Genomic DNA, 25,150 nt, shown 5'->3' on the forward strand with positions numbered 1-25,150 from the left:
AAAGATTCCCTACCCCAGTCTGGCTTGTTAAAAATCTTGGTTAAGGGCTATTGAGATAGCTCAATAGGTAAGAAGTGGTGCTGTCAGGGCACAGACACACACACACACACACACACACACACACACACACACACACACACACACACACCCCGAAGTAAATAAACAGTTATAAAAAAATACCAAAATATTTTTGTTGAAGTGTTGATATATTTTGTATGTATTTATGAATAGCTTACGCTTTTGATTTTTGAAGTATTTTTATATACAATTATTATGTTTAATAAGATATAAAAATAATATAAGGAGATAATAAGGTACCAGGCAGCAGATATTATGTTATAGAGGAGTTTATTAAAGGAGCATGGCAAGAGAAGGAAAGGGCGGGGGTACCCCAGAGAGAGAGAGGGACAGAGACAGAGACAGAGGAAGAGAGGAGTAAGAGAAGAAGAGTAAGAGGGGGTAGAGAGAGGGAACCACAAGGAGCATTTGTCCTTTTATATGGCCCTGGGTAGGGCCACGCCTCCATGGCAGGTAGGCAATGACATCACAGGTAGGCAGACTGAAGCAGAATCCTAACACTATTAATTTGGATTTATTTGAAGGTGATGCTAAGTCTATATAGCCCTGAAACACTTATGATAAAAATTTATAATCTTTGTTATTGTGTTTGGATATATTCTCAGTATTTTTATTTTATTTTTAGATTTATTTTATGTATATGTATGTTTGTGTGCCACATGCATGTCTGCTGCCATTGGAGGTCAGAAGAGAGCATCAGATCCCCTGGAATTGGAGTTGGATCATTGTAAGACATTGTGGTGTGTGTGTGTGTGTGTGTGTGTGTGTGTGTGTGTGTGTGTGTGTGTGCTGGGAACTGAACCCAGGTTCTCTGGAAGAGCAGCAATTGCTCTTAACCACTGAACCCTTTTCCAGCACCTGCTCAATATTTAAGAGGCGTTAATAGGCTTGGCTTTACCATAATCTATGAAGTATGCACTAATTTCAGTTAGTTTACAGACAAGGAGGCTCAGAGAAGTCAAGGATTGTGCCCTCTATTTGACAGATGGAAGAACTGGAATTCAAATCTAGGATGCCTCTAAAGATGATGCTCTCAACTATTTACACCATACAGAATACTAGACATTCACATTGCAGGAGGATGTTGAGAGAAGCTGGTGTCACTATTGTCAGGGCCCTCACAGATGGGGAATCTTTATTATTATTATTATTATTATTATTGTTGTTGTTGTTGTTGTTGTTGTTGTTGTTGTTTCAAATATTTCATAGGAGAAATGGTAATTTTCCAGAGCCTCCAGGATGTGTGAAGAGAAGGTTGTTGGCTGTGTGTTCTACATCCACTCTGCTGCCACCCTGTCCTCATTTCAAGGCGATCCCTTGTTCAAATCTTCACCCTTCTCTATGTGCCTATTTGCTTTAAGGTAGGTTGTTTCATTCCCAGCACCGCTATTGGCCTCTGACTGGCCTAACCCATTATGGCTATCACATTATCTCACCAATGATTGCTTTCGGACACAGACAGATACAATTTTTTATCAACAAACCATGAAGAAATTTAATTGAGGGTCTCTCTATATGTTTTTCTATGAATAATAGAATGTTCCCTCTGACTAGAGGGAGAAGAAGAAATTGCTTTTCTGTTATTTACCACGTATTGTACCATGTTTCTTTTTAGATGCTTCTGCAAATGCACTTTTTTATTCTCAGGGAAAAAAATGACATGTTTTATCACACCCTTCTCCAGACAGAGAAACTCAGACTCAGGAGCAGTTAACCAGCTCGGCTTGACAGAATTGGCATTCAAACCCAGAAACAGCGGATACAGCATGCTTTATGGTGGGTGTGTTCACAGTAGAATACACCGAGCAGAGGATTTTGTGAATATATATTTGACTCAGTCTTTAAAACTGTGCTCAAGTGGGGCTAGGCTCTGTAGAGCCATGTACAACAAGAGGCTTGGTTTGTCCAACGGCCTCCTGAAATGGCAGTAGCCTGGATGTGTGCATATGACCAGGACTTGACTTTCATTTGGCAATGCTGGCTGGAGAACATGGCTGAGAAGTTCCCTTTGGCTAATGCCTTGCTGTCAAATATGAATCATTTGGAGATTTTGATTTAAGTCAGTGATGGACACAACAAACAGAGAACTCCAAGTGATGTTACTTAGCTCAACTTGAACAATTGACTTGTTTTCTTTCTTGGCTGACTTAGCTGACTGGTATGAGCCCATACTCATTTCCTTTACAGGAAAGCTACACTAATACTCACCAATAGAGACAAAATGCCATCAGTTACCCAGAGGAGAAATAGGTTTTCATGTTGAAAACACTGCTTTTGGCTCCCCACCCCTGGACCCTGAGGCAGGGTTTTTCTGTGTAACAGACACTGCCCTGGCTGTACTAGACTCACCTTGTAGATCAGGCTGGCCTTGAACTTACAGACATTTGCTTTCCTCTGCCTCCCAAGTGCTGGCATTAAAGGTGGAAAATACCGCTAATTCTGATATTAAGCATCATTTTTGAGATGAATTATTTTAAAAATTTATAGTCAGACTTTCCTGTTCCAATTATAAAGCTTTCCAATGCTTCTATCTCCTGTCTCCTACTGCCACGGTCTTGCTATATATCACAAACTGGTCTTGAGTTTGTAATCCTCTTGCCTGAATGCCTCCAGTTCTGTAACTACATGTATGTATCCTCATGTCTGGCTTCAGCTTATCTTATATTTATTTTCATTATAGCGCCAAGGAAGATCCTAGGTGAATGTAATCATTGACAGCTTGACTGTCTTACCTCAGCGTGTACTTGGAGTTATTCTTTAAAAAAATCTTCTTGTCTTCTTTATCTGTTTGTTATTTACCCATCATAACACCTACCACTAATCTCTTCTCTGTCATATAATTTACCGCCTGCCTGTATCAGTGTTTTGGGAGTTCTGTAAAGATGAACACAAGTTGGATGGCTTCAAACAACAGGAATGTGGCCTCTCATAGATTAGGAAGTTAAAATATAGTCTGAAATGTCTATGCCAGTGGGCTTGTCTCTGGGGAAGAAATTTTCTCATGCTTTCCTCCTTAGCTATTGGCTTGTATCTGTATCCCCGAATCTCTGCCTCTACCAGCTCGTAGACCTCTTCCCTTGTGAGCCTGTGCAATTAGCCTCCTCACAATCTTACCTGTCATTGGGCTTAGAGCCCAATGTGGCCTCATCTTAATTACTCTTTCAAACTCCTTTTGCAAATATGATCAAAAACTCAAGTTCTCAGTTGACAAGAATTTGTGGGTTGCTGTTCAACTCAATGCTCTACATCTGTTCTGCTTTAGTTTCTTACCTTTACCCCTGCTTAGTCTTTGGTTTCTTGAAAAAAATATTTTTTTATACCGTTCTTTCTGATCATGGTTTCATCCCATATTCTCCCTACCTCCCCACCTGTCCAACTCCATGCTTTCTTTATCTCCATCTTTAGGAAATAAACAAATAGGTAAAAATCCCAACAACAACACAATAATACAACAAGGAAAAAGAACATGAAACACACACACATGCACACATCCACACCCACACACACCTAAAAAGCACAAAATTGGAAACCATAATATACAAGCAAAAAGCCCACTAAGATAAAAACTGCCCAAAGGAAGCAACATCACACACACACACACACACACACACACACACACACACACACACACAAGCTACAAATATGGATTTTGTTTTGTGTTGGCCGTCTACTGCTGGGAATGGGACCCACCCTTAAGTATGGTCTATAGACCCCGTGGGACTCAATAATTTGTCTTTGCAAACTGTTGTCAACTGGAGAGAGCTTCTTGATAGGGATTGGAGCTTGTGTCTGCTCCCGCTCCCAGCACTAGGATCTCCTCTGGCTTGAACCCGTGTGGGCCCTGTGCATGATGCCACCATCTCTGAGTTTCTATTGACCCTTATTTCTTTTCAGGTGTGTTGTTCAGTTTCTCTGATTTATATACTTGACGTCTTGAGTGCCTACTTTATTTGAAGGCACTGAAAATACAAGACAAAATTTTGCCGATAGAGCTCTTAGAGTTTAATGAAGAGATACCATTAAAAATACTCTGATTATAATTATGTTTAAAGCAGTAGTATTTCTGTTATGACAGAGTGCTATTAAATGATGTGAGATACATGAGATCATCAAGGGAGGTACGATTTCTATTGGTCAGTCTCTGTTGGGATTTGAAAAGAGAGGTACTAGCTGTTATTCTCTTGTTGACTTCTGTTTATTTTTTGTAGCACTGGGATGAAATCGAAGGCCTTGAACATGCTAAGCAGGTCCTTTACCACAGAGCTACGACGTCCACAGTCCCTCAGCTAGGATTTTGTAATATGAAGGCATTAGCTGAGCAAATGTCAACAGGGAAGAACATCTGAGGGGAAGAGACAATAGCAGGTTTAGGGAATCCAAGGCAGGGAAGTCATGGATTTATTTATCTTCTTCCTTCTAAAATAAACATCACGGCACAGCTGTGACGAGCCAGAAAGTGGCATGAGAGAGGGCTGGGAAGTGAGCAAGGGGAGGTACCACAGGGCATGCCAACATTTCAGGATGTGTACCAGCGAACATGGCTGTCAAACAGAAGAATGACTTGCCGTGTGGAAGACAACAAAAGGAAGGCAGGTGCAAAACAGACCTGCTAGCAGCCGTTCGTAGCGAGCCAGGTAAGAGATGACAGCTTGGACAGAGTCACGATGCTGGAGGTGACAATAGATGGGCGTATCTGAGACCTATTTTGTAGAAGATATGGCTTGTTGATGGATGTAAAGAGTGGATATGCAAGGCAGTAGGCATCTATGCCAGCCTGTGGGATGCATGGCTGGTGCGTAGAAGTGCCACCGTGATGCCCAAGAGGAAAAGAAGAGTGAAGAGGGAGCATTAAGGCTTCCGTTTCTGACAAGTGAAATTTGAGATGCCTCCGGGATATTCAAGAGGAGATGTCAAACAAGAAGGCAGAGATGAACTCTGTTGGGAATTCTTGCCAAATAGAGGCTGTTTGAGCAATTATTGGCTTCAGATGTGTTTCCTTTTTCCCTTTTAATGTCAGGATGGCCTTGTACTTGTTTATTTGGCTCTTCTGTTTAGAGTATTTGGGCCATGGCACTGGTGATAGCTTCCAGTCTCCTATTTTAATCATCCAAATTGTGCCTTATTTTGCAAACTTCTTTTTAATTACACTGTAAATGAGCAGCATTTTAACAGGAAGAAGAAAAATTTGACTGTTTGTGTACCTTAACCCAGCCACATAGCAACTCTGGCTATTAGCTCTTTATGAATAAAAGCAGCTCTGGTTGTTTTCAGTTTTGAAAAATTACTATCCTATAATCTGACAATTACTAGTTGAGGTACGTCTATATTTTAAACTGGAAAAGGGCTTAGTACTCACCACTCACCATTGGGGAGGTAGCATTGTTTTGAGTTAGATTTAAAGACATGTCATGCAATCCATGTAACCAGAACCATCAGTCCAAGGTTAAAGCAAACGCTATTCCTGTTAGTCCCAGATATTCATCCTACAATTTAGAAACATGCCTTCCATACTTACAGATTTCTCAGGATAGATTGTAGAACAGAAGTAGAAATGTAGATTTTTTTTTATCCATTGTAATAAAATCACATTTAAATCTAAAACAAATGTATCACTGAACAATACTGTAGGAATGAATGGACAATTTTCAAGCAAATCCAGGGATCAGCCTGTCACGGAGTATCCTGCTACGTTATCAGTCAGGAGGCACAACTAACATCAAGTCCTTATAGTTTCAGGGGAAGCCACACAAAACATTCAGTGTTATCAGCAGTCTTTTCGTACCTCAGTGACAGCAAAGCTTCTCTTTCCACAGGGCACCACCTTGTACCACTTGTCATGAAGCACGTCCATAAACCCATGAGACTTGTATTGACTGATGAGCTCAGATATATTAGAGGTCAGAGGAGAGTTGGGAGGGAGACCAATGCCGTATCCTAGAAGAAAATGCAATCTGATATGAGTTCTTTATACTGTCCTGAGAGGTGGCCGCCATACTTGTGCGATATTGCCTCAGGATCTGGTAACAAGGGGATGGTGCGTCTGTGTTACGTTTCCCTCAAAGGGCTCCATAATGCGCTTAGACACAGTTACCCTTGGGTCAGCTGCATCTCTGAGAAGATGCAATGAGTCTGAGTCTGGAAAGCAGAGGATATGCAAGGTGTATTAGTAAAACATTTAAAGACCTTCTGCTTTTCTCTGGTAGATGTTTTTTAGATGCTATCTAGGAGGTTTTCTTTTTTTTTTTTTTAAACCAGGTCTTCCTTCCCAGTAAAACTGCATGTGGTGATTAATCGCAGTTGTCAATCTGATGGGATTGAGATGTGCCTCCGAGATGAGGAAAGTGCACCCCTGGCTGTGTTTGTGAAGGCTTTTCTAGAGAGGATTAACTGGGGGAGAAGTTATTCACTTCAGCTCATAGTTTCAGAGTTTTCAATCCATTAACATGGGGGAAGAAGTAGAAAATCAGAAAGGCATACAAGAGGGGGCCAGGTAAAATATAGCCCCATAGCTGTACCACTCAAAAACACTGTCATATTATGAATTTATCAAGGGATTATCCATTGATTGGGTCAGAGCCCTCGGGAGCCAATCATTTCTCCAAAGCCAATAACTGGCAACCTAGTTCCCAACGTAAGAACGGATAGGGGATATTATATATTCAAATCATAGCACCACATGAACAGTCAATACACCATGAAAAGTAGAAGAGCCACAAGGACTTTTAATAGCTAACTTTAATTGTCAAAAAGTAGTAATGTCAAATATTGGAGGAGACATGGAAAATAAGAACGTGTACTGATGTTATTTCTTCGGAAAACAATTTGGTGACATTTTGTATAGCTGAACACTTACATCAAGACCCAAGGACATTTCTGAACAGCTCCTCCCCAAGTACACCAGGAAATGTGATTAACAACACTATTCATAACCACAAAACTGGGAAAGAACCCAAATGCTTTTTGACAAAGCCTTGAGTAAATAAATTGTGGAATAGTACATACTTGGGATAGTACATAACCGAGACATATCTGTTAGAAAGGGTTAGAGTGGTGTGTGCTCAAACATTAGCGATATGCCACTGAGGAAAATGCCATTTCTCCAAACATCCAGCACAAATTTGTTGTGTACATATAAAAACAATCAGAGTAAAATAATGTGTGTTTTAAGAATACGTATGGGCAGATGAGACTACATTTAGAAAAAAAAATTCAAGGGTGCGATAACTTTGAGACCCAAGATGGCAGTTATGCTCAGCACAAGGAAGCAGGAGAAAGGATAGAAAGAACAGAGATGGGTGTCAGAGTTGTACTTATCAGCTTAGGCTGTGCATTCTTACGCTGTCTGGCTGCATGGCATTCCCAACTGTTAACACACTGCTAATCTCTTTGAGGAGCCACGTGAAAGAGGCTAATTAACTACATCTTGTTCTTAGTTATTAGATCTCACAGTCAAAAAGAAAGAAAGATTTTTCTTTTTGCCCTCAAGATGATTGAGGGAGACAAATTAAGAATGCAGTTAGTTCGCTTTTCACCGATACAGACTAAAAGGCTGTCAAAGATTCAAAGATACTTAATGAGACAAATACCTGCTCTAATTATTTCACTTTACAACTCAATTTCCAAAAGTATTAGTTTTTGTTCTTTTTCTTAATGCAGACACAGAAATCCTTTGTAAAGATATGCAGCTCATGATGCGGATTAGAAATATGTAGTACCAAACATTTTTGAGTTTTAAAGAACGGTATGTTTGTCTTTGCGATAATTTTGTTTCTTTCTTAAGATTGCAGCATCAAGAAGATGATGACAATGTCAAAAGCATAATTTGGGCTTTCTGTTCAAACAGCTGTTATGAGAGCCTGCTTTGTGACTGGTAGTTCGGATATGAAAGCGAGACTGATGATAATAGAACGTGAATGAGTTGCTGATGCTTTCATTAAGTAGCACTTTGTATAGTAGTGGCTACGCTTTTAAAAAATGCATTTATTTTTTGTTTAAATCTTTTTGTGCCTGCATGTGTGAAAGTTTAGGTATCCAAGGAAGCCAGAAGAGGGCATCAGATCTTGTGGATCTGCAGTTATCGGTTGTTGTGAATTACCTCATGTGGGTGGTGGGAACCGAACACAAGTTCTCTGCAAGGGAAGCAAGTGCTCTTAACAGCTAAATCATCTCTGCAGCCCATGGGTAACTGTTCTAAGTAAGTTTTTGTTTTCTGATAATTCAGTTTTCCAAACATGTTTCTGTATTTATTACCAGTCTGTCTACAATACAAGGCCCAATGTATAATAATATTCATTTATCTATTGGCTTTCATCCATTCGTCCAGCTGCGTAAAGTGGTCCATGCATGTTAGTGGAGAGACATATTAAATAGTGCATGAAGCTAATTTTATTACAATTGAAACAGGCATTGGGAGGGAGAAGAAAATGAGCATTAAGATCATTGTGGGGGAGGATTTGAAACTATGTGACGGAAATGATTAGCTTGAGTACACTTTGCTGAATATTAATGTATTTTCCTCAACAACAACTATTAACATTTATCAAGGACTTTCTATATTGCTCTCAACTACTGATCTTTAGTAGTAGCATATTTTACTCTGCAGTGTAAATTTAGCATTGGAAATAGTTTTGACTATTTCAGTCAAAACATTCTGGGATTCTAATAATAACAAAGCTTAGGCTATTCCAAATTCTTTTGTGTGCTCCATATATTCCCCACATATAGATCCATGACAGAGTATGTGTTACCTAAAGAGACTTGAATCTTGAATGATGAAGCAGCCAAGATCACAGTTAGTAGCTACCAAAAGCAATGTTCGAAAGTACGTCTGCTTAATTCTAAAAATCCATGTTCATTCCAGTATGTACAAGTCAGGGAGATACTTGACCTGTTTCCTTTGAGTCAGTGTAGGCCTAATCTTTGTAAGCATGTGGTTGCCATCCTCCCAAATTCAGTAATTAATTTATTAAGAAGCTAGTCTTGGTGCTGGCGTAGCTCAGCGGGTAAGGGCACGCACTGCTCTTGCAGTGGGCCTGACTTTGTTCCTCAGCGCTCATAGTAGGAGGACCACTACAGCTTTAACTTCAGCACCAGGGGGTCCAATGCCCTCCTCGAGTCTTCACGTGGACCCTTATATATACAGCAAATATTCACAAAGATACACATACACAAATAGGTGAAAAAAAACCCTCAATCTTCAAAAGTAAATTTTCATTAGCCAAAAAATATTGTCCATGCAGAGATTTTGTTTATAAACTTAGTAATAAGCTCTGTAGAGAATGTAGAAATAGCCCTATTGTATGCCAGAAAACTAACTAGGAAGGGCCCTCACTGATTACAAAATTTCTCATAGAGAGCCCCTTAAAAATTTTATCTAGCAGGTTTTCTGACTTTGTCGGAAAACCCCTCCCATTAAAAAAAAAAAAAAAGCTCCCCTTAAAGCTAATAATTTCAACTCACACCAGTGTAATAATGGCAGGATAGTTTCTACTTTTTCAAATTCAGAAAACATTGTTTTTGCACACATTTATCTGCTCCTAAGTCCCAGAAATGTGCATGATGTTGCAGGGTTTCTGCATTAGGTTATATGCAGATCCTTCCTGTGGTGGGCTAAGGAGGTAGACGCTGCAGCAGCTCAGCCTGGTGGAAAGTTCTTGTAAAAAAGATAGGTGAGGTGTAAATTCAACACAGGTAACATATATGAGGAGAGAGTGGGAGTTTAGAGGAAAGAGCTTTCACTACTGAATGAAAGAGCACAGAGACATCTTAGATTGATTTTTGACAGTGCCTTTTTTTTTAAAGTAGAGAAGACCAAAATGTATAAGAAAGTTTAGAAAATATGAAATTACAACCTATGATTAAACCTATATATTCTAAGAATATAATTTTGATACTATAACAATAGCATCAAGAGTCTCCAAGGGAGATCTATGTTGAAGCTGGAGAGATATTTATAAGAAATTGCTGCCCAGGATATAATGAATATTAAATCGTTCCACTCCATCATGCCTAGATTAATTTGCAATGGAGGTTAAAAATAGATTGACATCCTTTTAACTTTTTATTTTAATACATATATTGGACATTGATGTTTCAATGATTTCTAGAATTAATAATAATTATTAACTAATTAAAACAAGGGAAGAATAGGACAAAATTACGTGTCTGTGAGAGGGGGCTTTACTGCTAGAAATAAAAATCCATTTTATTCAGAAACATAAAGTGGCAAATCTTGAACATTTTACTGCTAGCCTTTTGTCTTACCAGTTGCTTTTCAAAGTTGATTGTGTTCATTGGTCAAAGAGTTCTTATTTTTAAATTGCTGATGGGACTTAGTCAGAGCTGCCTAAATGATCGTTAGAACCACAACTTTGCAATACCGACAGGCCTGACTGTTTTGTGGTTGATGGATGAAGCAAGGTAGAATCCTTCAACCCTAAAGATGAAGGCATCAGGCACCCTAGAAATTGAATACAGCTTAATAGCCCAAGAGAACTATTTCCCAAATAGAATCCTGATCTTTTCCCCATGGATAAGTCAGCTTTACTCAGCTAAGGGTGGTGGGAATATACTTTGACTAGCAAATGTATAGTTAGAAATTCATAGCTAAAAAGAGTCTTCTCAATATGTTCCTGGAAAATAGATATTTTGAAAATGAGAACTCAAAAAGCGTGATTAAAAAAAAAAAAAAAAAAAAAAAAGAAGAGCCCAGGAACACAGAGCCATTCTCTTTTCTGTCTGTCCTGGAATGCCTTGTTTATTTTCTGAGATAACGATTGGGAGCACAGTGTTATAGTCCTAATCTGAAAGAAGTATTTAAAGATGGGGTTCCCTTATCTGAAGCACATAAAGTTGGCAAGAGAAATGCCTTGGAGAAACTGAAATCCATGAAGGATATCTTGGGAAGATTTTTTGTCATGTACAGTTCTCAATTTAATGAATGTCCTGAATGTTAACAACTTATTGAGTACATCTTGTATGGTGGGTATGTTTCCACATGCTTGATTTCCATGACCACTTTATGCTAGGTGTTCATTTCATCTCTTCATTATAAAGATGAGGAGTGGAAGGTCAGATTAAGATGTTTGCTAGTGACTGTCAGCACTTTTATTTTAATCCAAGGGCCAAACTCTGGAGTTAGTGCTTTAAGTAGTGCATTAAATAATTATTGGAAAGCCAGTAAAAGAACAGCCCAGAAACAGGCAAAGGCCTTTTGCTGAAAGGTCACAGATCATTACTGTGCAGTTACATTACTCTTTTTCTCTGCTTGACCTTTATTGTCTGCTCACTCTAATGCATAAATTTGGGGCATGTGTTCATTTATCTTAACACTTTCCCTTGTATTCTCAAGAATATAATGTGTCTTTGTGTCTCTGATGCACAGTATTTCCTTTGACCAAACATTTCCTGCATGCCCTTGAGCTGATAATAGATTTTAAAAAAATTATATTTTTATTTATTCTTTGAATACTTCACATATGTATATGGTGTATCTTGATAATATCCATCCCCCACTTCCCTTTTCCAACACACTTAGGAATCGCTAACACATCTCTCCCTTAAACCTTGTGCCTACCCCTTTTTTCTTTCCTTAATAATTCAGAGACTGATTAAATCTCCTTGTTTGTGCATATTTTGATGCCATCTGCTGGGGCAAAAGCAACCTGCCAGTGGCCTACCCATAAAGGAAAGTGAATTCTCACCCGTACTTCAGTAGCATCAACTGCTTTTAAGCTTTTCAGTAAGGAATGGGGCTTTGAGAGCTCCTCTCCTATCCTGGAATGTTGACTGGATTGATCTTGTACAGGTAACCATAGCTACAGCGAATCAAAGTATGTTACAGCTGTGCCGTGCCCAGAAGACAGCATTTTATAGCTCTCCTCCCCATCCTCTGGCTCTTAGCTCTATTGACCCCACGAAAGGACTTCGTACTTAAGGTAGAGTCAGTCTCTTATAGGTGTTTCTTTTATTTAAAAGTTAAATAAGAGTATAAAGGTGAGGCTGGGAGGAATATTTAGTAATTAGCTTGTTTGGCTACTGTAATAAATATCAAAGAGAGGGCAGCTACAAACCACAAGGACTTTTATTTCTCATAGTTCTGATTCTTGGAAGTTCAAGAATAGCCACGGGCAGACTCCAACTTGTGACAAGCTCCAGATTTGTTCACAGATGACTTCTAGCTGTGGCCTCAAGAGCTTCCATGGGCCCATTTTATAGGCTCGATCTTTAGAATCCTCATGACCCTACCTAATCACCATCTAATCAGTTCTTGACTACTGGTGCAGCAAGGATTAGGTTTTATGGGAATTTTGGGTGGCTGCAACCTCCAGATTCTAGAGTCTAGAAGACAGAAAGTGCTCTTACTACTCGGTACGTTCAGCTTAATGGAATCACTCAACTCTTCTCCCTCCTAAGCTCCTGAAATTACTTATACACAGAAAAGCATGTGCTCGAGCTACTGTATTAACAAGTGAACCAGGTACTTATTCAGATTTGAACTGATGGGTTTCATAGTTGGAAATATATCACTTATTACACAATTAGTACATTTTCTAGATCCTACTGATTGGTGTAGATGGACACCTGTAATCGTCTTATGTGCCAAGTGGGTAATTGCTGGCCAAGAGTTGCTTGGATGATTTTTTATATGTCTGTAGTCTAGTCTAATAATCAGTCCCACATTCTTATAAATTCAAAAAAATCTATATTTTTGTCAAAGAGATTCCTGAGAAATTAAGAGAACAAATGGAAATATTTCTCTAATCAATCCTTGAGATTAACATTGGAAAAACATCACATTCAAAGCCAGGCATGGTGCTACCTGCATTTCCAGCACTAAGGAAGTAAAGGAGCAAGAACAAGAATTCAAGGCCAGCGACTACCTAGACATGAGCTTTGAGGCCAGGCTGTACTACATGGGACTCTAATCTCAAAAGGCCAAATAAAGAACAAGAAATCAGCATCAAAATTATTGGGTTTGTTTTTCTTCTTTGCAATGCATGGGATTAAACTTGAGGTTTTATGTGCAATAAGTGTCACTTGCCACTAAACTATACTCCCAGTGCCTTGGCTCTCTTTACCAGCCTTTCCCCTGCTTTGTGTGTATCTTATAAGTAGTACCCCTTTGTAGTCTTTAAGTCCTTGTGATATGGCTTCAATCTAAAATGTTCCTGGAGAACTTTTGTGTTGAAGGTTTGGCCCCCAATACAGCCTTGTTTTGTGGTAGGGCACTTGGGAGGCAGTTGGAGAATGAGAGTTCTGACTTAGTGATTGGCTTGGCTCTGTTCCTCTGTTGGAAGAGGCAGGTCATTGTTTATATTCCCTTACGGGTCTATTTTGTGCCCTGCTTTGCCCTTTCCTTTCTTGATTTCTGCTTCATGGTTACCATGAAGTGAGCAGGCTTGTTCTACCATGTTCTCTTTGCCATAATATTCTGCCTCAACAGAGGCCCAGGAACAACATCCAAGCAACCATGGGCTGAATTCTTGGAACTGTGGCTCCCCCAGAACATTTCAGGTAGTCTGTCGTGGTGATGAAGAGCTGACAGACATATTTTGTGTCTAGGTTGTGAACTTGTTAGTGGGGGCACTATTTATGAAAATTTCTCATTTGCATTCTGTATTAGTTACTTTTCCTGGTGCTATGACAAAATGCCAGACAAGAAAGCAACTTAGAGAAGGGTTTGTTTTTGCTTATAGGTTGAGAGTACAGTCCATCATGGTGAGAAGGTATGACAGAGAACTTAAAGTAAACTTAAACCTCAGAGACCTACAGAATATGGCATTTAAAGGTATTTTTATTGTTTTGAGGACTTTTTGTAAATTAGACAGTTTGACTCCTGGCAACACCCAGTCTGCCTCAAAAAAGGTGATGATCAGATGTGGCAAACAAGCCACCGGTCAAAAATATTCTCATTTTCTGCCACAGAAAGAATTCTGCCTTAAATGGGCAAGCTTGGATGCAGGTGGAATTGACGGCCAAACTCTGCAAAACAGGGTAGACAAGTCCTCAATAGTCCCTGCTTCACAAATATGTCTGTCAGATATACTGGACCAGAAGGCTGAAGATGATGCTTCAGTGTGTTAGAAAGTTTTGAGTGACTGTTCAGGCAGCAAAGTGTCTCTGTCATTTTTTAATTTTGGAAGCTGCTAACCTGCACTTCCTGTTTACTAGGTAATTAATTTATTCCTTCTCAAGTCTCTGATGGGGTTTAAGACAGCAAAAACACTATAACATTAATATAATTTCTGACTTTCCTGGTTTTTCTTGCTATATATAGTTTATTGTATGTGTATGTGTATATTGTATATATGAGTAATAATATAAATGTGTAGGTAAAGGGCGGGCTTTTTATTAGACTAAAAGGGGGGGGGGATTTTGGAGGAATGCCTTGGATGGATGTAGCAGTTGTCAATAAAGTGTTGTATACCCAATCAGCTGGGTAGAAGAACAGGAAGTGGATGATAGGGCTTCCTCAGGAGGTGAGAGAAGCTGAGAGCGGGAGAGTGGAGAGCTGATAGTTGACAGAGGGTGTTGGTGGAGAGAAGCCACTGGAGGAGGATCAGATTAGCAAGTGATTGGGATATATGTAGGTTATGAGGACATAGGATCAGAGTAGTTTATTTTAGTTTACTAGTAGATTAGTAATGGTTTAGATTCTGCCCAGCGTAGTTCTTACAGCTTTAGAATACACTGCAGTCTCATCTTATCAGTTATTGGCTTCCTAGGCCATACAGATAAAATAATTGTAACAGAATGGTGCTGCTCGCACTCAGGGTGGCCCTTTCCTTCTCAGTTATACCAGTCCAGATAATTCCTCACAAGCATGCCCAGAGGTGGTCTAGGTGGTGCCAGGCCCTGTCAAGTGATGGTCGGTACTACCATCATGTATTTCATTCTTTGAGAGAGGAGACCACAGTGATGATGATGCTCTCCCTACTCCAGCCTTTGGCTGTTTTGATTTTGAGTGTGTGATATTTTGTGTTTATTCCCTTTGCGGTCAAAGCAGCGGCTAGAATGATAGGATTCACAAGACACTTAGTCTCAGGAGCACAGATGGAACTGTAAACAGGAAACCAGTGGGGAGTTAATTGTGTGACATCTGGCACTGATGTCCAGCAGAGGCAAACAAGCCATCTTCCTACTACTTTTTCAATAAGATGGGGCTGATCCCTAGAGACCAAGGTGGAAAATTCAGACCTTCTTTCTTATGTTTCCCATGAACGATTTGTTGTTAGAAACCACTAATGATAGGAGCAACTGCAATTTCCCCACACATCTACGCCATAAATAAAATGGACACCTCTCCATATCTCCAAATACTATATAAAATGCATTTATCATTGCTACATTAAAACAGACCATTGAGTCTTCTAATGCCCCTACACCCCCACATAGAAAGTTTATATATATTCATATTCTAGTCTTAACAGAACATTGCTTCTACTACCAACTCTCTCTCATCCTGACATCCTGAGTTTTATCATTGTCATCTTGCCTATAGAGGAGACTTATAGCTCCTATGAAACACTTGAAGAAATGATGGCAGCTGTTTAATTCCCATTCGGTAAATAACATGAAGACTGAAGAAAAAACATCCACTGATATATTTAAGAGAAACAGAGACTGACTACGATTGTGAGATTGAAACCAGAATAGTCTTATATACTAGCTAACACATAGCAAGCACATACAACAAGCACAGATTTCTGAATGCAAACCTTGGGCACTCCACTCGATTGTTCTTAACCAAAGTGGTTTTTTGACAATTGTATCTGGCTATCTTGGGAGCCAGCATGTGCTGTCAGGGACGGGACACTGGGAATTGGGATGTATGGAATGTGCTGGTTCAAACTTTGTTGTTGTATAGAATGAGAGAAAATACTGACAATACAATGTGTCTTGGGTCCTGAAGTTTGATTGATGGGTTGATCTAGTTGGAAGCAAAACTTGTTGCCAGTGGGAAGAAAAGCAATCGTGGAGCTCAAACAATGTTTTGTTTAAGACCCCAAAGGGTACTAAGTCTCAGAATTTTATGTTTTTCGATTTATTTCCACACTGGAAGATAACATTCTTTGGGAAATACAAGGTTTGGATTTTAATTCCAGTATTATCTAATTATATGATTATGAAAACATGATATTAGTTCTTGCACTTTTTTTTGTGCATAAAATGAGTAGACTAGGTTGCATCAACATTGGGATGCTCTGCACAGACTTGCATTGTCACAGTAAGCACCAATGTCCAGAAACAGGGCTTTGGCATGTCTCAGGAGAATGTGGATAGGGCTCCTCAAAACTTTAAAGGAGAAAGCTGTCTCCAGACACCAATGAGACTCTCCACCAAGCAGGCAACATACATCTACACATGGCTGACTTTGTCTCGGGTATTCGTAAGCTATACAGATTCTTATAGTTCTAGATTTTTTTTATTAATCAGATTCACTATGGTATTTGACCCTCCAAAAATACTTGTTAGAGGCTAGGAAAGATCACCAGCACAGCAGTTGCCTAGTAACTACAAAGCCCAAGGTTTGATCTTTACCACTAAAGAAAGCAAAATGAACAAAACAAAACAAAAATAGAAACAAAAACAAATTCTCATTAAGTAGTACTTGAATCCTTATTACCATCCTCACCGACACCTGAGCTGACATCATTTTTTAGAAAACCAATATTTTTTGCACTAACAATTTCACTAATGAAGTTTTGTTGCATTGGTAAAAAACAAATCTCCAATGTCAACAAACTTAGTAGCTGAGTGCTTATGAGTTGAAAATGAAAACAAGGGCAGATGAATCCCTCTCTGCCTCTGGCTTCTGTGATGTGCTAAGTTATCAAATAGTGCATCATGGGCAAAAGTGAACTAAGAATGATTGATACCTTCAATGGCAAATGGCTTCCCCACAGTCAGAAGCTTGCAGTCGGCATCTATTGACACTTCATAATCCAAAAGGGCTTTGTCCATGATGAAGGCGTCCAGTTTCTCTGGATCATTCCTATATTTAAAACCAAGAAAGAAAAGCAACAGTGGTTCATCACTGGGCAGCAAGCAGTAGCATGACAGTTGGCTTTGTTTATGGGACAGAAACTTGGATACCAAGCACAGCACAATCTTGCCAGCTGCTGATCCTTGTTGGCATCTCATTGGCTTGTAGAGTAGACACCAGGGAAACCAGCACTCTTTCTGGCATTCACAAGCTCTCTCTCATGGCCATATCTACTAACCTCATTCCTAACTGCTAAGTCTGACACCAAAGCCATGTGTAACTCTCCACCAATAGGACAGTGCACAGAGGAGGCTGATTTCTATTATATTATCAAAGTAACTCATGTTAAGTACTGCATTCAGTGTCCTACATACATTTAATTATTCATAAGGGCTGTGAAACAATGATGGAAACAAGGTTCAGAAAGTTAAGTATTTTGGTTCAGGCCACACACCTGGTTAAGTGTGGGAGACAAGTGTTCTTGTGAAACAGAAGTTGAAACATTTCTTTCTGTCATGATCACCATTTTACTATTCAGACTTTCACTATAACTTTGTATTTAAGAATAAGAAGATACTTAGAAAAAAATCTAGTGTTCTTGGGAAAAGGAAAATGTGGTCTATTTAAGTCCATGTGATAACATTCAATAAATTGAAGATGAAGCTTATGTAATAGATCTTAGTGGTCCAATTTAATAATCTATTTCCAGAGGGTCCTGTTACTTCCCATTGTTTAGGTAGCTCAGAATAATTTCAGTTAGGTCTGCTAGGCTCATCTTTGTGAATTGCCAATGGCCTTAGGTTGCCATCAAATGTCTTGGCTGTCCTTCATGAGAGTCCTCTATTGTTTAGTACCTGGGTTGTAGACATGGCCCAATAGAAAGGTATGCTTAATCACAGGTTAAATAACCCATACAGGGAAGGCAGAGTTTGAAAGGGAGCCATCTAGTTGGCTTCTTTGTTTTTAGCTACCCCAAATTTCTTTTACAGAAGTATATAGACTATATACACTTAAGACTTCTCTTTTCTTTTTATTAGTGTATATTACTTATAAAAATAATGGGTTTCATTGTGAAATTTCTTTCCTTCACCCCTCTCTCCCTCCTACCCTCTCTTCCTCCTAACCTTTCTACCTCCCTTCTTTTCTTTCTTCTTTCCTTCCCTCCCTAGTCTCCCTCTCTTTCCGACAAAGTGTCACCACATATTCTGGGATGACTTCAAACACGTACTTCTACCTCCATCTTATGATTAGTAGAGTTCAGACATGAGCCACCACTTGCATTCATTTGAATATTTTCATGCATGCATGTAATAGTTTGATCATATCCCTTCTTTCTTGCCCTTCCCTGTTTTCTCTCCCCAATCTACTTTTCTTCCTATATAGTATCCCTCTACTAATGATCATATATATCCCTGCCTCCGCTCATCCTTCCCTCTTTTTTCTCCCCAACTTATTTCCACCTTTAAAGAATTTCTCTTTACTAACAAAAACTTTTCTACCATTAGAATCCTCTAAGCAGCTTTGCAAAACAAAACCTTCTATTTAATGTGGCCTCAGTCCTTCCACTCTTAAAACCAGAGTGAGGCTGTCCAAACCCAACCCAAAGAAATGCCCTCTAATCTCACAGGGGAATATGGTTAGGGCTCATTAACAATTTGAAAGAGAAGGATTTCCATAGACACAGCTAAGACTCTCCACCATGCAAGAAATTATGAGCTGGGCTGCACACAGACACATAATACATGGTTCTTTCTTTGGCATCAGCTGTCATTGAATTGTTTCACCATTCTTCCAGGAAGTGAAACAGATAATTCAGAATGCATCTATCTCTCAGGAACATTGCACTTAGGTTATAATAACTTAATTTTGATATGTTTAACATCAACTAAAATGAAAACACTTCATAGATCCTTAGCAAGAGGAAGTTCTTAAAAGGGCTGGGGAGTGTGAATTATTTCCTAGGGGTTGTTGATGAGGCATCTTAATGGAGTTTGGGTAATAAAATAAAAATCTAGTCTGAAGATGCATCCTCAATCAAAATTTCATCACCACAGCAACAGAACACATCTTGAAAGGGCTCCATAGCAACATACCAATCATCTATGGTAACAATGGGACAATAGGGGAAAAACCTTGAAGTTCATATACATTTTTTAAAACCAGTAATTCCCGAGTCCCTGTGTCACTGATGTCCTTGCATAGGTACCCATGGTTTTGGATTGCATAGTGGGGTTGGTTGTCCTTGATTGACTTCTATGTCTTAAAAAGGCCAGAAGTAACGAGTATGTAGACTTCCGTGGAACCTGAGTCCGTGGGGAGAAAGTGGACTGGTGTGAACCAGCCATAAGTAGTTCTAGGCTGGCTGAGCCTCTATCATTCACTTAAGACTACACATTACATACTACAAAACTAGCCACATACTAACATAGTAAATTAAGTGAGAATCCTCTTTTGATTGCTCTGAGTGTAGTAGGTCAGAGCTCTAGAATGCTCAGGACAGCATGTAGGTAGCATGGGAACTGTGGTGGCTTGCAGTGTTGCCTAAAAGCATCCGCAGTGACTGGGTCAAAAGTAGTGACAGGCTCAGAGAGAAGCAAAGAGACCCTGAGGATAAGCTCTGCTTTTATTCCTGTTTTATGCCAATCAGTGAGTCACCTGGGAAGTCTGTAAAATTGAGGTAGGTTTGGGATGCGGTTCAAGATCCTGTACTCTGTACTCTGACACACCAACTCCAAAATGGGTGCTGCCGGACCATGGGTTATTATTACATCGCCATTCTGGTTTCTGAACCACCATGGAGCTAGAATCCTAGGGTTTTTAAAAAATACCTTATAGATTCTGCCACCTGTTCACCATATTGCTTTAAGAAATGTCCTACCTCTGTGACACCGGGCATCAGGACAAAGTCTTCTAAGAAGAGCCATTGGGAGAAATAAAGCTCTGAGTGCAGGGCTGCTTCTGGGAACTTAGGAAAGTTTCATCCCCATTCTGCCATCCTACCTGCAGAGCCCTATTTGTCAACCACTGCCGGCTAGTGGAGAGCCCTTGGCACCTGTATTACACACCATTCTCTCTCCCCCCACCCACTCTCTCTCACACCTGTGAAGTTGTCCGCAGAGAACACAGGAGAGAGTCTTGGAGGCATTGGAGCTCTAAAGTGTGTCACAGAGGGACACCATGTTTTGATGTTTTTTGCAAACGTAAGTGCCATTTGTACTACTTAAACTTCACAAATAATTTTGTGTACCTATGCACACACAGCTTCCTGCCTCTCGGGGTTCTAGTTAAAAATCCACAACGTTGTTGAAAGGGATATTACTAGATCTCTCAAGGAACACAAAGCTCTTACGTTCTATGAAATTCTTCATTTTCCTTTAGAAAAATAAGTTGAGGTGCCTTACTGTTCACTGAGAAAATTCTTAACAGATTAAGATGGAAAGACTGTTTTTCTGATGTTGAACTAAGGCAGGGATTAGGAGGATGGATGCAAATTCTTGTCCTGATGCCACCAGACAGGAGAGAGAGGACAGGTACCCCCTCCTGCAGAGGTTGAACGTCATTCATTCCCTTCTCCCAGCCAGGCCAGACCAGCAGACCCATCACTGCAGTGCTTGGCATTTGACTCCATTGAATTATAGGCTCTGATAATCAGTCATGGCCACATGACTGCCTCTGATTGCCTCTCATAAATTCTGACGAGAAAGACGCAGGCACGGGAGTCACCGCCTTCCACTTTATTTCTTTCCTACAGGAAATCTCTGAGATAAATTTCCATTTCCTTGTGGCAAAATGAGGCATCCACAGGATTAGGGATTCACTTTGAAGGGAAAGGTTGCTTCGGGACACTTTATCCTTTGGCCCATCGTCTCAGCATTGCTGCTCATGCCAACATTTTCTTCCGTTGCCATCCATCTAATCAGCTCATAACCTTACTGGCTTTTGACCAGAGGTGTTTCAAACTGTAGATTGTGTAGGTAACTAGTTATCTAGGTCAGTTAGTTTCCTGCACACCATGGCATACTGTCTTTTGGATCCAATACTGTATGAATTATTTCTTTATGTGTTTATGTGTTCTCTCTCTCTCTCTCTCTCTCTCTCTCTCTCTCTCTCTCTCTCTCTCTCTCTCTCTCTCCCCTTCCCCCTGCCCCTCCCTCCTTCCCCCTTTATTTTTGAGATAAGGTCTCTCACTGAGCCTGAAGTTTGTTGTTTGCCTAGACTGGCTGGTAAACAAGATCCAGGGATCCTCTTGTCTCTACTTGTCCATTACTGGGAGTGTTTGTGTGTGCACTGAGTCTTACATGAATGCTGGGATCCAAACCCAGTGCTTCTGTGTGCTTGTACAGCAAGTATTTTACTGACTAAGCCACTTGCATAGATTTTGCATGTGTGATTTCTGAACATAACACTAAGAATTTTTGTTCATCATGTTGGGGAAAAAAAAAAAAAGCAAGGCAAAGCCTGAATTTCTCTTTCGTTAGAACGTTTAGGAGCCCAGAGGCCGACGGCACTCACTTCAGATACTGCACTCCGTCAGGGGTGGCTGGCACGTTGTACCTTCTCATGTACTCATGCATCTCTGGGAAGCTCTGTCGCACATAGTCTTCAGCACTGCTTTCCCGGACAGTTCCAAAACGGAAGCCTTGAGAAGGATGATGAAGCTACCAGGAAGAAAAAGAAAGAGCTATAACATGCAGGACTCATTTAATTACTTGTTTAAAAGCTTTTGATTTCCCACCATGATTAAAATTTCAATAATTGAGCATATTTCAAACACCTAGAGACAGTAGCGTGCACACAAGCTGTGAAGACACATAGGAATGTGCTTGATTGTATTCAAGTATGTACATCATACCAGAAGGAAAGAGATGGGAATGTTAAACAGCTGTTTCACTTCATATTGAGAACCCTGTGATTTTTTTCATGTTACTACACACACACACACACACACACACACACACACATACACACACACATACACACACATACACATACACACATACACACACACACATACACACAGACACACACACACATACACACAGACACACACAGACACACACAGACACACACACACACATACACACACACACATACACACAGACATACAAACACACACACACACACATACACACACACACATACACACATACACACACACATGCACACACACACAGATACACACACACACACACATACACACAGACACACACACACACACAGAGACACACATACACACACACATACACAGACACACACACACACACATACACACACACACACACACATTGCTAAGGAGGTGGGAGGGGCGTTTACAGTCCCTGATCTGATGTGTACGTGGAGATCATGAGACAACGTGTAGGAGTCACATATCTCCTTCTACTATGCAGGTCTTGGAAACTGAACTCAGTTCATCATGGTTGGTAGCAATCACCTTTACTTTAGTCATCTTGCTGGCTCACTAGGAGAATTCTTTAGACACTGCCCCAACTGACATGATCATATTGGGCATTGCATAGTCAAATATATCTTTGTGACTATAAGCCTCAGTAGTCAGAACTGGACAAAGACCAAGTTGAAAGTGCCCTGGGATGGTATATACCTTGCTCAATGCCACAAGCACTTTCATTTTATATTTACTAGTCTTCATTGCATTCCATGTTTGGTGTTGTTATGAATTATTATCTCTCAAGTTGTTACAATACCGAGTGCTGAGTCATGTTATGTGTTTTCTCAAATGGAATGGTGCCTTAGAAAGGCAGAAGGAAAAAGGAGAGAGGTGGGTGAGAGTCAGAACTATCCTAGGTCGCCAGCATGAAAGATCTGACAGCAAGGAAGGCAGTGCACTGAGAGGTCCGCCCAGACATCCCTCACTAAGTGAAGTTACAGAGACAACCAGTGTACAATTTACAACATATATTATGCCTAATAAAAGAGCTTGGATTGGGTCATATTAAGAACACATTCACATATCATTTGGTCAGCAGCATTTTAGACATAATTCTTCCCTAGAATTGTTAAAGTCATTCAACATTTGTGTCTGTTTCATATTGACATATCTTACATCACTTGTATTGATCTGAAGCCCTAGAGATGGGTGTATGGATGGGCTTTATGGACTTTATAAAGCCTCTTGAAATTTCAAACAATATTTTATTTAAATATGCATTTCAGTGGTCTTCTATGGAAGTAGACAACATGGAGTTCCTTATAATGAATATAATGAGGTTTTCAAGTTGTTTACAGCCCCTAAAAAACTTACTGAATTTATAAACATTTGGTCTATTTGAAGATGAATTAATTTTAACCCATACTAAAAGTCTAATAATGACAACCCATACTAAAAGTCTAATAAAAGTTAAATGACCTATATGTCATATCTTTATTGACTGTTATATAATTTGAAAATTATGTTTGTGAAATGTGTTCAATGAACAGATGCTCTCAGAGAAATGGAAAAACACCTATATGACTTGATAAAAATTACCTATATATGTGCTTGATTAAATGTTATCATTTCATTTCCTATGAATATAATTTACTTATTCAAGATTTACTGAGACCTTAACATGTGCACCTCTCAAAGTCAAACCTGTAACTTGAACTCAGATCACATGGTTATTTATGCTGTTTATACAGTTGAGTATGGAAATATGACCTATCCTTGTGTTCAATATAGTTAGTCCATGCACTGAACAAGTTCTTACATTTTCTGACAGCATAACCTTAATGAGGCATGAACAGGAACACACTTGACCCAGGTGTTTACTTGAGCAGCTAACACTGAGTACTTAGGTTTTGCCAAATATGGACCCGAATACTTCACACCCTTTATTCTCTTTAGTGTTCATGAGGGAGTTTGTGTAAGAAACAGCATACCCCATTTCTTTTAATGGCTGGTGTGTGGAAGCTCAGTGAAGGGAAGTAACCAGTACAAAATTAATCAGAGTGACTGGACCTGGATGGGCTAGAACCCAAGTTAGTGTGACTTAAAGGTGATGCTGTTATTTGCTAGAGCATCATGCCTTTCAGCTCCTGTGAACAGCTGGATGAAGTGTTCATTAGAAGGAATCCAGTAGCCTCATTATCATCTCCTCTTTCTCTCCCTGCATATTCATGTGCATGCATGTGTGTGTAGGTATGCACGCAGGCTATAGGTCAACACTGAGTGTCTTCCCTAACCACCCTTCCTCTTAGTGTTTGAAGCAGAGACTCTCTTTGTGCCTGGAGCTTATTTATTTGGATGGTCAGGAAGACTTTCAGATCTCCTATCTTTGCATCCTAGGGCTGGGATTACAAATCCCCACCACTCTTCCTGATTTTTTCGCTTGGAGGCTCTAAACCCAGGTCCTCATGCTTATGCCAGAGCAAACACTATCTCATCTTTTTGGCAATCTTTTCTTAATATTCTCTTGAGTGTGCAATTCCAGGCCAAACCTCACACTAGCAATTGCTACCTTATAGCATAAGCAAAGGTTTATCAGCCTTCTCTTTGTGTCACCTGTTCTTGAGGCCTAAGTCAAGATTCTCTATATGAAGCCATTGGTCTTATCCTCACTCTCCTACTTAGAGTGATAAGAACAGAAATAATAATGGACTACTTGTTTACCTATGCAAAGACAATGTTTTGTACATCCAAAAACACTGACCCAGGTGTTTACTTGAGCAATTTTTCCATACTGACGCATCATCTCCTTTGATTCTCTCAGGAAACCTTTGAGTTAGAATTCCTACTATCTTCCCTTCACAGAAAAAGAAACCAAAGAGTAGAGAGTTTATCATTGCTCAAAGTCACAGAGCTTGCCAGTACTGCACCTAGGGTCTGACCCCAGATAGCCTGATGAAGGCATTTAGCTTGTGATCACGGTGGGATGCCATTTCTCACACATGTCATATGACTCTGTAGCGCTAGTAAGTGGAAAATTTACTATTGTGCACCAGGGGTGAGCCAGGGGCTTTAAACATTTCTAATAGCATTACATGGCAAGGTAAATGTTATTTATTTTTTTTGTTTTTCAGACCAAGATAAAGATAATGTGCAAATTCTCACTATTAGTAATTGACAATATTTCTTTCTTTGGCTTGCAG

General features: G+C 39.8%; 1 protein-coding gene across 1 annotated transcript in view; it reads right to left on the minus strand.

The window, feature by feature from the left end:
• GRIN3A (glutamate ionotropic receptor NMDA type subunit 3A) overlaps nt 1–25,150 on the minus strand; it is a 189,750-nt gene that overhangs the window by 36,528 nt on the left and 128,072 nt on the right. The window contains exons 4-6 of the mRNA XM_084783367.1: nt 21,578–21,723; nt 16,959–17,074; nt 5,861–6,012 (exon numbers count right to left, since the gene is read on the minus strand). Coding sequence (XP_084639493.1) covers nt 5,861–6,012; nt 16,959–17,074; nt 21,578–21,723 — 414 coding nt within the window. The remainder of the gene's footprint in view (nt 1–5,860; nt 6,013–16,958; nt 17,075–21,577; nt 21,724–25,150) is intronic.

The sequence above is a fragment of the Acomys minous genome (assembly GCF_964271855.1).
Source record: "Acomys minous genome assembly, chromosome: 1".
In the NCBI taxonomy this organism is placed as follows: Eukaryota; Metazoa; Chordata; class Mammalia; order Rodentia; family Muridae; genus Acomys; species Acomys minous.